The sequence below is a fragment of the Microcebus murinus genome, chromosome 16, assembly GCF_040939455.1.
Source record: "Microcebus murinus isolate Inina chromosome 16, M.murinus_Inina_mat1.0, whole genome shotgun sequence".
Taxonomy (NCBI): domain Eukaryota; kingdom Metazoa; phylum Chordata; class Mammalia; order Primates; family Cheirogaleidae; genus Microcebus; species Microcebus murinus.
The window spans coordinates 57,338,520-57,355,540 of NC_134119.1; the positions used below are offsets into that span (position 1 = coordinate 57,338,520).

Below are 17,021 nucleotides of genomic sequence, written 5' to 3' on the forward strand. Positions count from 1 at the left end.
TTAAAATTTCTTACTACATAATGCCTTATGTGCAAAGAACTCAATGGGTATGTAACAACTTTTCTGTAGTACTTCATAAAATTTTCATAGTAACATTTAACCAATATAGGATGTGAATTCCTGTTGACTGGCCGAAAGAAATAAGGAAACCCATATCTGTCTCTCAGTGTCTGCTGCTGTCATTTAATCATATGTGGGTTTTTTCACGTGCACCAATGTATACTTTTTTTTTTTTTTTTTTGAGACAGAGTCTCACTTTGTTGCCCAGGCTAGAGTGCCATGGCATCAGCCTATCTCACAGCAACCTCAGACTCCTGGGCTCAAGCGATCCTCCTGCCTCAGCCTCCCGAGTAGCTGGGACTACAGCATGTGCCACCATGCCTGGCTAATTTTTTCTATATATATTAGTTGGCCAATTACTTTCTTTCTATTTATAGTAGAGACAGGGTCTTACTCTTGCTCAGGCTGGTTTTGAACTCCTGACCTTGAGCAGTCTGCCCGCCTCAGCCTCCCAGAGTGCTAGGATTACAGGTGTGAGCCACCACGTCCGGCCAATGTATACATTTTTAATATGTACATTGTGTGCATTTTAAAAATTGCTCATAGTTACCTTGTCAGTGAAGGCTGTATGAGGAGCAGTAATGAGGCACCTCTTCCCTTCCCAGCCAGGGTGGTGTCAGCAGAGGCCTACAGGGAGCCTGAACTTTCACCTTCACTCAGTAAGGAAGAATATCATCTCCCTGCCCCCTAAATGTCAGAGGGACCGCTAGACTTTTATCTCTATCTGGAAATAATGAGATAGCATTTTTCTTTCCCTACCAGCATAGAACTGGCCTGGTGCTATGGTTTGAATGTTTGTGTCTCCTCAGAATTGATATGTTGAAATCCCAACCCCAAGGTGATTGTATTAGGAAGTGCGGGGTCTTTTCGGAGGTGATTAGGGCCATTGTAAAATAGGCACGAGGGAGCTTTTTCACCCCTTTCACCATGTGGGGGCACAGTGAGAAGGTGCCATCAGTGACAAGCTAGCAGGCCCTCTCCAGACACTGTGTCTGCCAGCTCCTTGATCTTGGACTTCCCAGCCTCCAGAACTATGAGAAATAAATTTTTGTTCATAAGCTACCCAGGTGATGGTATTTTGTTATAGCAGCCTCAACAGACTAAGACGTGTGGTGTGAGAGGAGGCCTGCTGACACAGAAGACTCAAGTAAGAGCCAAAGTCCTGTGGTGTGATGGGATACAACTGAAAATCAGTTGAAATCATTCTCCTTATGTGGAAAATCAGGAAAATCTCTCTTGAGTGAAAAGAAACAATCAACAGGTGCCAACACCGAGACACACAGAAATTGGAATTATCCGACAAGGAATTTAAAGCAGCCATCACAGAAAAGCTTCATTGAGCAATTACAGACACACTTGAGACAAATAAAAACATAAGTTGTAAGAAACAAATAGAATAAATATATAAAGAAGCAAATGGAAATTTTGGATTTGAAAAATTTCAGTAACCAAAATTAAAAACTTGGGAGATAGGCCCAACAGCAGAATGAGATGGTCAGAGGAAAGTATCAGTGACTTTGAACATAGTCTAGAATTCATGTAATCAGAATCCCAGAAGGAGAGGAAAAGTAGTATGAGGATGAAAAAAAAATATTCAAAGAAACACTTTTTGAAGAAACGACTGAAATTTTCTTAAATTTGGCAAAAGATAGAAACCTGCAGAATCAAGAAGCTGAGCTAATGTCAAATAGGATAAACCAAACAGAGCCTCACCAGGTGGATTTTTTGTAGAAATTGAAAAGCTGATTCTAAAATTCATATGGAAACTCAAGGGACCCAGAACAGCTAAAACAATTTTGAAAAAGAAGCGTAAACTTGGAAGACTCACACTTTCTGCTTTCAAAATGAACTGCAAAATTGTAGTAATCAACACAATGTGATACTGGCAGAAGGATAGACATTAGGTCATTAAATGTGAAATGTCCGATTTCAAATCGGTGTGTCTTTGTTATATCTCAATCAAGAAGCAGTACAATTAAAGTATGTACCTCAACTATCGACACAGTTTTCCCATCGTAACAGTAGCTTGTTTATGCCAGCAGCAAAGAAGCCTGGAGAGCGAGTGGCAATGAAATTATGAACGGTATTTTCCACAGCATGTTGAGAATTGAATATTTTTCCCTGCAAGAAATGGTCCAATGCCTGGAAGAAGTGGTGATCAGTTGGTGCAAGGTCTGGTGAATATGGTGGATGACAGAGTTTCCAAGTGCAGCGTCCGTAGTTTGAGCAGCATTGTATAAGTTGTGGTCGAACTTTGTCTTGGAATATGATTGGCCTGTCTCTATTACCAATGTAGGCTGCTTAATAACAAATATCCTCATTTATTTCATCCAGTTGGTTGTGGTAGACATCCACAGTAATCAATTGACCAGGTTTCATTAATCTATAGTGGATAATAACAGCACTGGACCACCAAACAAACACCATTAGCTTTTTTGGATGAATATTCGGTTTTGGACTATGTTTTGGCACTTCATCTTTATCCAACCATTGTGGTGAATGCTTGCAATTGTCAAAAAAGAATCCATTTTTCATCACACATAACAATATGGTGTAGAACTGGTTCACCTTTATGTCGTGACAGCAAAGAAAGGCAATCTTTAAGACAATTTCTCTGCTGATGCTTGTTTAATTCATGCAGAACCCATCTATCCAGCTTTTTCTTTTCTTTTTTTTTTTTTTTTTTTTAGGGAACTACAAAACAGTGGAATATCCAGCTTTTTTACCTTGCTGATTTTTTTCATAAGGTCCAGTATTGTTGGAATAGTAATCTTGCTGCTGATTCATGCATGGGTTGAGGTGGATTCACTTCCACTATAGCTTTCAGCTCATCATTATCTACCTTGGCCTCAGGTGGTCACCCATGTGGCTCATTTTCAAGATTAAAATCACCAGAACAGAATTTCTCAAACCATCGATATACTGTGCGTTCATTAGCCACATCCTTCTCAAACACTTTGGTGATATTTTGCGCTATCTGTGCAGCATCAGTTCCACAGTGAAACTCATATTCTAAAACAACACGAGTTTTTTTTACTTATCCATGGTTTCACAAAAATTGCTCTAAAAAAAAAAATTTGAAAGATAATCCCAAGCCCCAAATGTGTGTTTGAAAGACTGAGGGTGTACCTTCAGAATAAACATTAAACAAGAAGTGTTCAAGTGAAAAGTCAGAGATATCAACCATCAAAGTTAGTACTTAAGGAAATCAGATATTTCTTTCTTAATAACCTAATAAATCCATAGAATAGAATTGACAGACCAGAATAAACCTTCCCAGGAAATAAACAGTCAGTTGATTTTTGACAGGGATGTTAAGATAGTTAAATGGAGAAAGAATAGTCTTTTCAACAAATGATGGATATATGAACTATCCAGAATACACAAATCTATAGAAACAGTACATTAGGGGTTGCCCAGGGGCAGGGGGATAATGGAGAGTGATATGTAATGGGGATGGGGTTTCTTTTGAAGTGATGAGAATATCTTAAAATTAGACTGTGGTGATAGTTGCACAACTTTGTGAATATACCAACAATCATGAATTGTACACTAGGGGAAAATTTGATAGAATATGAATTATATCTTAATAAAGCTGTTAAAAGGAAAAACTTGTGCTTCTCAAACTAGTAATTCTGCTTTTAAGAATCTTTCCTAAGAAAATATATTTATTCCTTCCTTCCTTCCTTTAATATGTGTTAAGTGACACTGTTCTAGTGGGGTTCTTTTAGGTGCTGAGAATACAACAGTGAACAAAATAAGGATTAGTAACTAATGAGATATAATGATCTGAGGTTTTTAAAGATGGGATGTTCATTATAATGTTAACCTAATAATAATAAAAATCTGGGAACACCTAACTGATCCAGTGGTATAAAAATTATGGCATATGGTAGGTAGGATGTTATGAAACCATTTAAAATTTATGTTTTCACAGAATAGTCATTGATGTGAGAAAATTATACTATGTAATAGGAAGTATGAAATGCTATATTTGAAATATTGTACACTGCTATGAAATCAGTATTATTTCTATAGTTAATGGTATTGGGTTTGACTCCAGAGCCTGCCTTTCTATCAGCTGCTATTTCTTTTTTACATTTTTCTGAATTTTTAAAATCAGTAAGATACATTATAACCCAAACTGTCCATATCCATTTCCCTGAGTTTATGACGCCAGGCAAAAGCACTGAACTGTTGCAGGCCTCACTTTTCAATGCTTGATGTAGGTTTGTCTCCCTTGAGGTTAAGAGAACAAAACCATGGGGAAAGTCTGATTTGCTGCTGAATAAAACTAGTGTTTTTTTATATGCCATATGAATATGGAGTTGTCTAATTTGAAAGAGAATAAGAAAACTAACAGAAAAAGTATCAAGTATCTTTATCAGGGGCTGTCTTTTGTTTTTCTTTGTGGCGTGTTTTTTGTTTTTAAGTCGGTTGCATTTGGGTTCCTTCAGTGTCAGCCTGTCAACAGTTTTTATTGCATCAAAGCTGTCCTTAATGAGTGCTTACTATGTGCCAGGCATTTCCGTACGTTACACGTCCGAGTCTTCCGGCAGCCCCTGCCGCAACTCTGCGAGGAAGGCAGAACTGTCTGTCTTTACAGATGAGCCATTTCCGGCACATTAAAGTCACACAGCTGGTTTATCCCAGAATCAGGACTGTACAGTGTAGGCGCTGCTGACGCCAGGGCTCCTGTTCCGACCACTGAGCTGCGCTGCCTGCTGTGAAGCTGTGAGTGCCTCGGAGCAGGAGGAGCCTTCACTCCAGCCGGGGGGGGGGGCTAGGCACACACACGCAGACAAAATGAAGCAATATACAGTCCTGACGTGGATAGTATGGAAAACTAGGAAATAATGTAATGCACAGAGTGCTTAGTGTCGGCTGTAAACAGTAACTGTGAGAGAATTTAAAACCGGAGATCACAAATGGCACTTGCCAACTCCCAGAATACATTTGTACCATTGTTTGCTTCTGCTCCTTCTTTTGCTCTTTAATTAATATTACAAGATTGTAAGTGTCTGTCCTTAAAAGGTAAATAAATGGTATGTATATGCTTTAGTTTCCTTTTTTAGATGGTGTTTCTTGAAGCTAAGTGTGTTTTCTGCATTATTTGTAACCTGGGATGTACCCACCTGATGACCGACATGTCAGCATGCGGTGTCTCTTGATAAGATCTGTTTAACCATCTCCCCTTTGGCTGTTGCAGGCAACGTGGCTGTATGGCATACAGATAACAAGTTTACTTCTGGTCTGCGTTCTTCAGTTTTTTAATTCCATGATTCTTGGATCCTTGCTTATCAGTTTTAACCTTTCAGTATTAATTGCAAGAAAACTTCAGGTAGGACTCTTTTGTTCTTTATTAAAGTAAACCTTTTTTTTTCATTGTGCGGTTTGTTGGACCTTATTTTCATACAGCATGCAAAAGAAAATTTATAACCCGATTCCCACTAAAAGCGTGAGTGGCATTGTTTGTTTTTTTAACTGCATGTTGTAGTATTTTTGAGCCCCCTGAGATCATCTGCCAGCCCTTTGACAATTATTTCTTAAAGAATTGGCATCTTAATTCATTTCAGGGATTAGCCATAGACACTTAGTTGAATGTCATTGATTTAAAGTTGAAACGAAAGAGAAAAGTTTTTCGCTTTTGTGTGCACATGAGCTCAAGAGTGAGGAGATTCCGTTGCTCACGGGAGTGTTCATCACAGTCTGTCAGGTTGGCACACAGACACCTGATTGTTGTTTGATTTAGTAACACTACTCTTTTCCTGGTCCCTCCATATTATGTTGCTGATTTTTCAGTGAATTAAAATTAACTCTATTTTGAGAATTTTGAGAATGTAAATACCTTTAGAAATAATGGAACCTTTCCCATAGTGTAAAATCATGCTTGAAAATATCAACCTGATCTTGTGGCTTTGTTATGTAATTAAATTTCTTAAATTTACATGGGGTTTAAAAGTCATTTGGTTTTGCGTAAAATTGTAACAAAGCCTATTTTCTTTCTCATATGCTCTAAACATGTCTATCAAGAAGCCATTTCGTTTTCTACTTTGAGAAAAATAAATCTTTTTTCTTACTGTTTACTCTTTTAAGTGAGAATTGCTATGGACAAACCTTAACCACTTTGGTACAGCGCTCACTGGCCACCAAACCTTGCCCACAGCCAGCACTCATAGTCTGCACAATAGTTTGTGCTGTGCATTGACAACACATCCGTTTTGCTCTTTTGTGTGATGAGGAAAGCTTGAAAGCACTGAAAGCTTGTTTTACTTTACAGGTAGCTTTACTTGAAATGTAAATCAGAATAGGTAACATATACATATATATTTTCATTACATTATTTTTAAATGTTCACAATTTTATTGTGATAAATGAAAAATTATAAAAGTCATATCATGGCTGTCGGCTAAAGTCGACACTTAGTTGTGCACCTTCATATCATGGCTGTCGGCTAAAGTCACTGTGCGCGTTCATATGTGGCTGTCGGCTATAGTCGACGCTCGTATTTAAGTGGTTAACAAAGATTTTTTAAAACCAGGCTTTTAGTTGACTATCAAAAGTAGCAGTTCTCATTCATTCGTTTAACCTTAGTTATAAATATCACTCTAGATATTCCAACTCTTTAGACTTTATATTTGACAATGTTATCTGAAGATTATAAGAACCTATTATTTATCAAAGAGCACAATTAATTTTTTTAATAGGGCTTTTTAAAATTGAGTTATAGCTATGCCTCTGATATATGAATTAAAGGATAAATGATGTAATGATTTATTCAGTCAGCATATCTGAGTACCTTCCAAGTGGCAGACCCCCAAACTCTGGTTTACAAGGGTTTTAAAAACAAACAAAAAAACCCTCTGATTTTGAAGGTCTCAAAGAGAAAAAAGATTAGCTCACATTTTCTCTCCTTATGGAGCTCATTTTTAAAGGATTCATTTACTATTAGAAAGTTATAAATATTAAGACAATGAAACCCCATAAAGATTAGTAGGTTATCTTTTCCACATATATTTTCCCTTTATGTTGCATGATCCAGTGTTTTAAATTCTTAATCTCATCACCAGTGTTATGAAGTTGTATTAAAATTTAAGAATTAAAACACAGGTCTTTTAATTTCCAGAAAAATCTGAAAACTGGAAGCTTCCTTGATAGGCTTGGGAAACTTTTATTACATTTATTTGTGGTTTTATGTTTGACACTTTTTCTCAACAACGTAATTAAGGTAAGTTAATAAAATGGTATATTTAATGTGTTTTTAAATTTGCTTATGGCATTAGAGATAATTCTTGAAACTTTCTTTTTTTAAAAAATTGTTTTAGAGGCCGGGCGCTGTGGCTCACGCCTGTAATCCTAGCTCTTGGGAGGCCGAGGCGGGCGGATTGCTCAAGGTCAGGAGTTCAAAACCAGCCTGAGCAAGAGCGAGACCCCGTCTCTACTATAAATAGAAAGAAATTAATTGGCCAACTGATATATATATATAAAAAAAAAAAAAATTAGCCGGGCATGGTGGCGCATGCCTGTAGTCCCAGCTACTCGGGAGGCTGAGGCAGAAGGATCACTCAAGCCCAGGAGTTTGAGGTTGCTGTGAGCTAGGCTGATGCCACGGCACTCACTCTAGCCTGGGCAACAAAGCGAGACTCTGTCTCAAAAAAAAAAAAAAAAAAAAAAAAAAAAAATTGTTTTAGAGACAGGGTCTTGCTGTGCTGCCCAGGCTAGCCTCAAACTCCGGGGCTCAAGCAATCCTCCTTCCTCAGCCTCCTGACTACGAGCACGCATCACTACACCCGGCTTTTTTGAAACTTTCAATTTCAAATAATTAAATTCTTGCTTTATAAAGTGTATTGGAATTACTGAAGAGTTACCAGTTTTACTTTAAAAGGCTCAGTTTTAACTTTGTCTTAGTAACAAGAATTATTTTGTTGTTTTTAGTCATTGATTTCTATTCAGTCTATCTAAATGTTCTATTAATACCTTGAATGCACTTACCTTTTAAGTTATTAAATTTTTAAAAGCTCAATTTAAAATCATTAAACAAATATTTCTATAAATTTAAAAAATTCTATTTAGTATCATAGTGTGCACATGGTTTTCTACACTATGGTACTAAATAAAAAATGACATGAGGCTGGGCGTGGTGGCTCACACCTATAATCCTAGCACTCTAGGAGGCCAAGGCAGGTGGATCGCTCAAGGTCAGAAGTTCGAAACCAGCCTGAGCGAGACCCCGTCTCAACTAAAAATAGAAAGAAATTAATTGACCAACTAAAAATATATATACAAAAACTTAGCCGAGCATGGTGGCACATGTCTGTAGTCCCAGCTACCCAGGAGGCTGAGGCAGGAGGATCGCTTGAACCCAGGAGATTTAGGTTGCTGTGAATTAGGTTGACGCCACGACACTCACTCTAGCCTGAGCAACAAAGTGAGACTCTGTCTCAAAAAAAAAAAAAAAAAGTGACATGATATTTATTGGGTTCAGTTAATAAATAAACTGGCCTCACTATCTAATGTCTGCTAAAAAGAGGAGTTGAGCTTATTTTGGGTAGCTGTTCCCCAACATTTAACTGACTTACAATTAACTGCCCTAACAGCAGAATGACACATTTAGTAACTTAGGCATCCCTTTGTTCTATGTCCAGGAGGTGCTTTGCTACGATTTTTTAAGTGCCCATGGGGCTCTGCTTAGTTTAACATGCTTTATTTTTTACATTTTATTTTACTTATTCTATTTTATTTTATAAATATATTTATAAAATATATAGTTATATTTATAAAATATAATATAACTATATACTAGAAGTATATAGTTCTTGGACCATGACATCCTCTTTGTTTTTATGTTAGAGCAAAACTACCGTGATTTCTTCGGATAATTTTGCCCCTGGAGGCTGGTCTCCGGGAAAAGAGACCTTTGCAAAACCGGTTCCTTCTCCATAAGAGAATGGTGGCCCTTGCTCCTGTCTGTTGACTGTCAAAGAAAAAAAAAACTCTTCACTCAGCCAGCCATGTTAAACACCTTATTCCAGGTCCTCGTTACTGTGTTCTTAAACTCTGTACAGTTCAGTACTTATCAAAAGCTTATTTGAGCAGAACAATCAGCATTTCTGGAAGACTGGCTGAGAGAGATGTAGTTCATCTGTTCTTGCTTTAATCCAACAGAAAGCTGCATCCCTGGACCACCGGTTTTTGACTCCCCAAGAGTAACATCTATATTGAATTGCACTTGGTATTTTGTCAGTGACCTACAATAAGAGGAATTAGAAAAAAATGGTCTTTGAAACTCCTTGCTATTTTTACTGTACCCATGGGAAAAATTTCTCTTGAGCCTCAGTTCTAGGGCTGTTGGGCTCTCTTCTGAGCACCTGGTTTGTTTACTCTTAAGACCCTGTGAGTGACATACGTGCATTTGTCTCCCTCTTTGCATTTACTAGAGCATGAGACCGTGTTTGTAGCTCATCTCTAATGAATATATTTTGCATACTAACTTCAATTCTGGCCTCATCTTATTTTTTTCCCTGTCTTTGATTTTCTGCTGATGCAATTTCTTCACCATTTATCTTATGTGGATTTTTGTAAGCTATAAATTAAAAATAAAAATATTGGAAATTAAAATAGTAATCACTAATGATAAACACTGACATTTGTCTGTTCACCCCTTGAGGGTTACTACTGTCTTGAATTTTGTTTTCGTGAATAAGTCTTAGCATCAGTTCTATCTGCAGATCAAAAACCCCAAAGCAAAACAGGCTTTGTGGGCTATGTATCTGTTTGAGGTTTCAGATTGTCCTATTATTGGTTATCTGGTCTAAAAAATTGTATTTACTGTGCTTCAGCCTTCTCCCTCTCCTTGAAACCAAAAAAGCTCATCCTTTATCTATTTTGCATATTTAACTTATGTATAAGATGTTTTTTGAATAAAGGATTATGCTAAGATGGGGGGGGCAGGGAGGGAGAGGAGGGAATTTGAAATTTCCTGCTTTAGAATTCCTCAGTTCTGAAAACTACTGTGAACATTACTAATTTTATACACGCACACTCTCCTATGAAATTGGACACTGAATATCCATATTCAATGGGAAATTATCAGGAAACCATGCCTAAGACACCAATAGCAATTTTTTTCTCTCTCCCCAATAGAAAATTCTTAACCTGAAGTCAGACGAACACATATTTAAATTTCTGAAGGCAAAATTTGGGCTTGGAGCAACAAGGTATGACTGTATTGAAAATCTGTGTTTGCTGTTTTATTTTAAATCAGCAGGGACTTTAAAACTTCAGGCATCATTATGCCTAGACTATTAATTGTAGACTCATTTAAAGGAAAAGTGTAATTTAGTTTCTTTGCCTTATATTGAATTTAATGCTTTGCTTTCCATTTGTTCCCTAGGGATTTTGATGCAAATCTCTATCTGTGTGAAGAAGCTTTTGGCCTTCTGCCTTTTAATACATTTGAAAGGCTTTCATATACTCTGCTTTTTTATGCTTACATATTTGTACTGTCCATCACAGTGATTGCAGCATTAGTTGTTGCTTTTCATAATCTCAGGTATGGCATATTTCAGAACTCTAACACTTTGCTTTAATGAATTTGTTACGTGTTGCAGAAAAATTGCTCAATTGAAAATCAGAATATCAGACACAGTGTAGAGTAGTATTATTTACCTAAAGGGGAAACATCTGGTTTGGCATGGACTCCACTTTCCATAGCTAAGAGATAGCAAAGAGTAAAGGTCACAGTGCATACTCGTCTAGTCTTAAGTCTTAGCTTCACAGTGCGCTTAGCTTGCACACTTAAGAACAAAGTGATCATTGAGTCAGTTATATAACCTTTCAATATTTCCATTTCCTTGTCTGTAGAGTGGGAATACTAGAAGTACTTAGACTATAGGGCTTCATGAGAAATAAAGAAGTTAAAATAATATAAAGTACTTAAAATAATGTCTTCATGCTTATCATATTTTGTAGATATAAGTTCTCATTAGCTATTATTATTACTATTGACTCATAAGTTGCTATTTTGTTTCCCTTATTTCGTGTGTTTTTCTACCTTCTTCGTCTAGCTGCTTTTTAAAATTTCTTATGACATATCAAGACTTAATTATTGTTCATTTGTTTTCTTGCATCTTATTTCAGGGCTCATAAAGTTGGAGTAGACCATAATTATTAATGTCTACTAAAATTTTTAAGCAATAATTGCCAGTTTTTTAAAACTTTGCATGTCTACTAGACTACTGAAAGAAAAAAATCAGGGATATAAAGCCTTTTTAAAAACTTCCCGAATACCTGTCTATCAAGCTGCTAGGGGGTTTGCATTTACTACTTGTGTTAAATTGAAAGAAAATTAAGTGGAAGAAGATGAAGCTACTGTCATTTGTGAAAGCTTAATGAAGCTCACAAGGAAGCCCTTTCTCTCCATAGTTACCTAGCCAATTAAGGTGCTGGGTAAAGTATGATTCACAGCCACAAGAGAGGTGTCGTTAAAATGAGCCCAGATCAGTTGAGGTGTTTTATGATTATCAAGAATGAAGCAACATTGAACCATGAAAATATTTCATTGACTATAGTTTAGTATCTTTCAGATGTGTTCTTTTTTATACCTTGCCCAAGATAAAATTTAGTCCTGTGAAAATAGATGGAAATTATTTTAGACAGTGTAATTTAATATTATTCCAGACACCAGGTTTTCAACAGGACTCTAGACTGCATACAAAGCAGGAAGTGCAGTTGGCCTTCAGTACCTTTTGACAGTGTCTGCCATGCTCAGTGTGAATCTGTGAGCCGTCTCTGGAGCTGATTTGGTATATGATCATAGATAAAGATTTTAGAGCATCCTCATCTACCAGGTAGGGATATTAGGACTCATAAGAGGAAAAGCACTGCGTTAAAGTAATTAAAGGATCATTGTACAGTGATGCGTTACTTAATGGTGGGGATATGTTCTGAGAATTGCATCGTTAGGTAATTTTGTCGTTGTATAAACATCATAGCATATACTTACACAAACCTAGATATAGCCTACTACACACCTAGGCTATGTGCCATAGCCTGCTGCTCCTAGGCAGCAACGCTGGACAGCATATCACTGTATGAAATACTGTAGGCAGTTCTAACACAATGGTAAGTATTTATGCATCTAAACATTTAAAAGGCATAGTAAAAATATGGTATAAAAGATTTAAAAAGGTATGCCTGTATAGGGCCCTTACCCTGAATGGAGCTTGTAGGACTGGAAGTTGCTCTGGGTGAGTCAGTGAGTGGTGAGTGAATGTGAAGGCCTAGGACATTCCAGTACACTATTGTAGACTTTTTAAACACTGTACACTTAGGCTACACTAATTTTATTTAAAAATAACATAATTGCGCTACAATTTTACAGTGTCACTAAGTGATAGGAATTTTTCACCTTCTTTATAATCTCATGGGACCACTGTCAACTATGCAGTCTTTCGTTGACTGAAATGTCGTTATGTGGCACATGACTGTAATCTTAGCATGCATTAACTTTTAAGTAACCTGAAGGGTATTTTATCAATGCCAAGTACTTAAAGCTTTTCTACCTTTTTAGTACTAGGGAGGAGATACTATTACACTCACAACACATCTGCATTAGCGTGAAGGCTATAGCTGAAAGGGCACGGTGTTCTATATTCATGGGATTAATAAGAGCCTTCCAGCTTGGCTGGGGTATTGGGGGAGGTGTTGCAGAATTCTCCCAGGTATCAAGGGAAGATAAGCGCATATGTTCTCCTTGTCTGGAGTAACCTTTTAGTATCAATATAGAAGCCAATATTTGGGTTGTAATTTTAACATTTAAGTAAAGATTACTACCAATGGTGAAAACTCTCTTAGAATATCACTTTACTTTTCCTGTGTAGCTACAGTAGTGAAAAGAGGATTTCTAGGAAGCAAAATCTCTCTAGTTATATGGGGAAGCATTATACAGATCCAGTTCTATTGGATATGCATGAAGGATCAGTAGGACCTTCATGAAAGTTTTATTTTTATTTTAAACTGGCAGCCCGCACTGCTTTCTTTTCCCTCAACAACAAATTGTGTGACATCTAAACTCACTCATCAATCTTAACATCACTTAAGTGGAGACAGCCGGTTTGTGCCTCCCAATGTGATGCATTCAGTAGGCCCCCCTTTTCGTGGGGGATACATTTCAAGACCCCGAGTGGATGCCTGAAACTGGGTAGTTTGACCCTACACACTACTGTGTTTTTTCCTATACGTACATACCTATGATAAAGTATAATTTCTAAATTAGGCACAGTAAGAGACAAACAACAATAGCTAATAATAGAACAATTATAACAGTATGCGAGCATCACTACTCTTGTACTTTGGGGCCATTATTAAGTAAAATAAGGGTTACTCGAACACAAGCAATGCCGTGACAGTTGATCTGCTACTAAGTGACTAATGGATGGGTAGCATGTACAGTGTGGATACACTGGACAAAGGGATGATTTATGTCTCAGGCAGGACAGAGAGGGACAGCAAAAGATTTCATCACATGAAACACAACTCAAAACTTATGAATCGTTTATTTTGGGAATTTTCCATTTAATGTTTTCAGACAGCAATTTCCGCAGTAACTGAAACCACCAAAAGGGAAACAAACCACAGATAAGGGAGGATACTATACATCATGACCTTGTGAGGAGTTCGTGCCAAAACAAAATGAACTTGACTCTAACAAACCTGTAGATCTAACTACAAGTTTACAAGAAATATGGAAATAGAGAATGTATTAAACACCACATAAGCTAAATACAGGAGATGGGAAGAGTTATAGGACAAATGTTAATATATTTTCTTTTTTTTCTTTTTTTAGTATTTTAAAATTTTATTTTTATTAATAAAAAAATTTTATTTTTTCTTTTATTTTTCTTACATTGATCTGACTGCCAAATGTAATATATTTTCTTCAACAAATGGCCTTTTTTTTTAAAGGGGGGATACTTTTATAGATCAAAAGATATTTAAAGAGATATATCAGTGAAATGCAATACATAATCTTCGTATCCGCATTCAAAGAAAAAAAGTTGCTAAAAACAGGGAAAACAGAACATAAACTGGGTATTAAGTAAGTTAAAGAATTAAAGTTAATTTTATTGGTGTGATAATGTTAATGTAGCTATATTTGATAGAAGTCATCTCTTGGAAATACATCATGAGTTATCTTGGAAATAGATCATGAGTTATTGATAGGTTAAAAATGTGATTTAGGGTTCATAAAATTGCTCCCAAATTTTTGGATATATTTTTGCTTTTACTTATTTGTAAACATTTTTAAAATACTGGTAATAACCGATAAAACATCTTTAAATATCTCTTCCAGTTTCAGTGATTCCAAAGGATTTTTTTTGCTATTGTCTTTTAAAGAATTGATGCATTTTAAGTTTTTACTTAAATTGAAGGCTACTGTGAAATTTTAGCTTTCTAATTACTAATGCATTTATACTGTGACACTTTTAGCTTCAGATATTCAAATTTGATCAGTACTAATATATTTCATCTTGGGAAAAAATACATTTCTAAATATATAAAGACATAAGTTTCTTATATCTTATTCTTTAAGATTTAACTAAGGTAGGCTGGGCACGGTGGCTCAGGCCTGTAATCCTAGCACTCTGGGAGGCCGAGGCGGGCAGATTGCTCGAGGTCAGGAGTTTGAAACCAGCCTGAGCAAGAGCAAGACCCCGTCTCTACTTTAAATAGAAAAAAATTAATTGGCCAACTAATATATATAGAAAAAATTAGCCAGGCATGGTGGCGCATGCCTGTAGTCCCAGCTACTTTGGGAGGCTGAGGCAGAAGGATTGCTTGAGCCCAGGAGTTGGAGGTTGCTGTGAGCTAGGCTGACACCACGGCACTCACTCTAGCCTGGGCAACAAAGTGAGACCCTGTCTCAAAAATAAAAAGATTTAACTAAGGTAAATTTTTTCCAACTTTAATTTTGTGTATTTGCTATTTTATTCAGTGATTCTACAAATCAGCAATCCATGGATAAAATGGGAAAATGTACAGTTAACCTGAAACCAGAAACTGCCTATAACTTGATACATACCATTCTGTTTGGATTCTTGGCCTTGAGTACAATGAGGTATTTTGTCTTATCTATTTCTTTAATTTAATTTTTAATTTGACCATTGTTTACTTGACGTTACTTAGCAGTGTAATCTGGAAACCAACAAGCATCTTCATTTATGATTAAGGTTCCCATAAAATTGTCATGATATTCTGTCTTCTCCCAGTACAAATTTTTACTAATAATCAGTTTTTTCTTAATTACAAACAGTCATCTATGTTTTACTTATGTGATAGTTCTCAGAAGACAAGGGAATTAATAACTGACCCCTGAGCAAATGGTGTCTGTGTGGTTTATGTGAGATTTTACTGTCCTAGACTGTAAAGCTCCCTTTACAGGTATCTCAGGCTCCAGGTTTATGCACAACTAGTCCTTTGTTGACTTCTGTGAAAACTTCCTGTTTTACAGAATGAAGTACCTCTGGACGTCGCACATGTGCGTCTTTGCATCGTTCGGCTTATGCAGCCCTGAAATATGGGGGTTACTTCTGAAGTCAGTCCGTCTTTGTAACCCCAAGAGGGTCAGTGCTGTCCCTTTTTTCATTTACTTGTTATGATTTTTAGTATTTCTTCCATACCAGTTCTTTTTTGTCAGTAGTTGCCCATACATCAGTCATATAAAATGGATACTAAAATTTGAAGCTAAAAATAGGTCATGGGTGCATTCAGATTTTATAAGGAATTATTTTGTAAATAATTTTATTTTTAAAAATCACATTTTTTTTTCCAGACTACAGTTTAGATTATGTTCATTATATATATATAGAATTTGGAAATATTTTAAAAAGCACAAAAAGGTAAATTAAAAATTACCAATAATCCCCTTATCTGAATTCTAACTGTTATTATAATGTATTTTTCTAAAAATAATTAAAAATAGATGATAATGTTCAATAGCTTAGAAGTACAGTTTTGGATTGTTCTGCCCTGTAAGTTCACTAGGTGGCAATATGGTAGAAGCTACCAATATCTTATGAATGATTAGAACCCTTATATTGACTCAGTTGTGTTGGGTATTTGGAGACTTGTGCTCCACTAAATTATATTTCTGTTGTTTAAAAAAAACAAGGCGGCATATATTTACAAAGCAAAACCATTAAAAAAAGCCGGGCACGATGGTGCAGGCCTGTAGGCACAGCTACTTGGCAGGGCGAGTCTTGCTATGTTGCCTAGGTTGGCCTGGAACTAACCTAGGCAACATAGCAAGATACTCCATCTCTTTTTAAAAAAAAAGTGTTCAAAATACTTGTAATCTAAATGGTGTCTTTCTTATATAGATATGTATAATGCGATATTCAGTACCAATATTAATACTGCTGTATCTGTGCTATAAGGTAAGATGGATTTTCCTCATTCTTGTCATTAATCTGTTTAGCAGAATAATTGGTTTGACTCAATGTATCTTGTGCATTATTTGGCAAAATAGTGGTTTGTGGAGGTTATAAATATCTCGTTAGCTTCTTACTGCAATTGGCATTGATAGGAGAACAAGTAAAAACATAACAAACAAGGAAAACGAGTAAAATATAACAAAAACTAGTATAGCATTTAGTCATTCTAATTTTGGTTTTTGATTCTTACTGTTCAGCTGATGCAAATTCTGAAAATAAGATGTTTTCAGACCTATTTTGAAATGAATAAAGTAGGACAATTGTTTTCCCATTACCTAATTGATATAGAGCAAGAGATTTTTATTAATAAATGTATCTTACTTAATCTAGGCCTTTTTATGTGTTCTTCAGTTTCAATAGGAAGTAATGGAATTTTTCATATTCTCAGTTGACTGATATCTGAAATAACATTAACTCTGCTTCAAATCTGAGAACTTCCTAGCAGAGATGATTATTGATCAAGTTGAC

The 17,021-nt window shown here is 36.2% G+C and overlaps 1 protein-coding gene across 6 annotated transcripts in view; it reads left to right on the top strand.

The window, feature by feature from the left end:
* Window positions 1–17,021, top strand: part of DPY19L3 (dpy-19 like C-mannosyltransferase 3) — a 67,495-nt gene that overhangs the window by 31,483 nt on the left and 18,991 nt on the right. For 3 of the 6 annotated variants that reach the window (XM_012775186.3, XM_012775188.3, XM_012775189.3), the window contains exons 9-15: window positions 5,270–5,401; window positions 7,187–7,288; window positions 10,204–10,277; window positions 10,454–10,612; window positions 15,056–15,178; window positions 15,572–15,683; window positions 16,440–16,496. In XM_012775186.3, the coding sequence (XP_012630640.2) occupies window positions 5,270–5,401; window positions 7,187–7,288; window positions 10,204–10,277; window positions 10,454–10,612; window positions 15,056–15,178; window positions 15,572–15,683; window positions 16,440–16,496 (759 nt within the window). The remainder of the gene's footprint in view (window positions 1–5,269; window positions 5,402–7,186; window positions 7,289–10,203; window positions 10,278–10,453; window positions 10,613–15,055; window positions 15,179–15,571; window positions 15,684–16,439; window positions 16,497–17,021) is intronic. The other 3 variants (XM_075992968.1, XM_075992967.1, XM_075992969.1) reach the window with 3 other exon arrangements.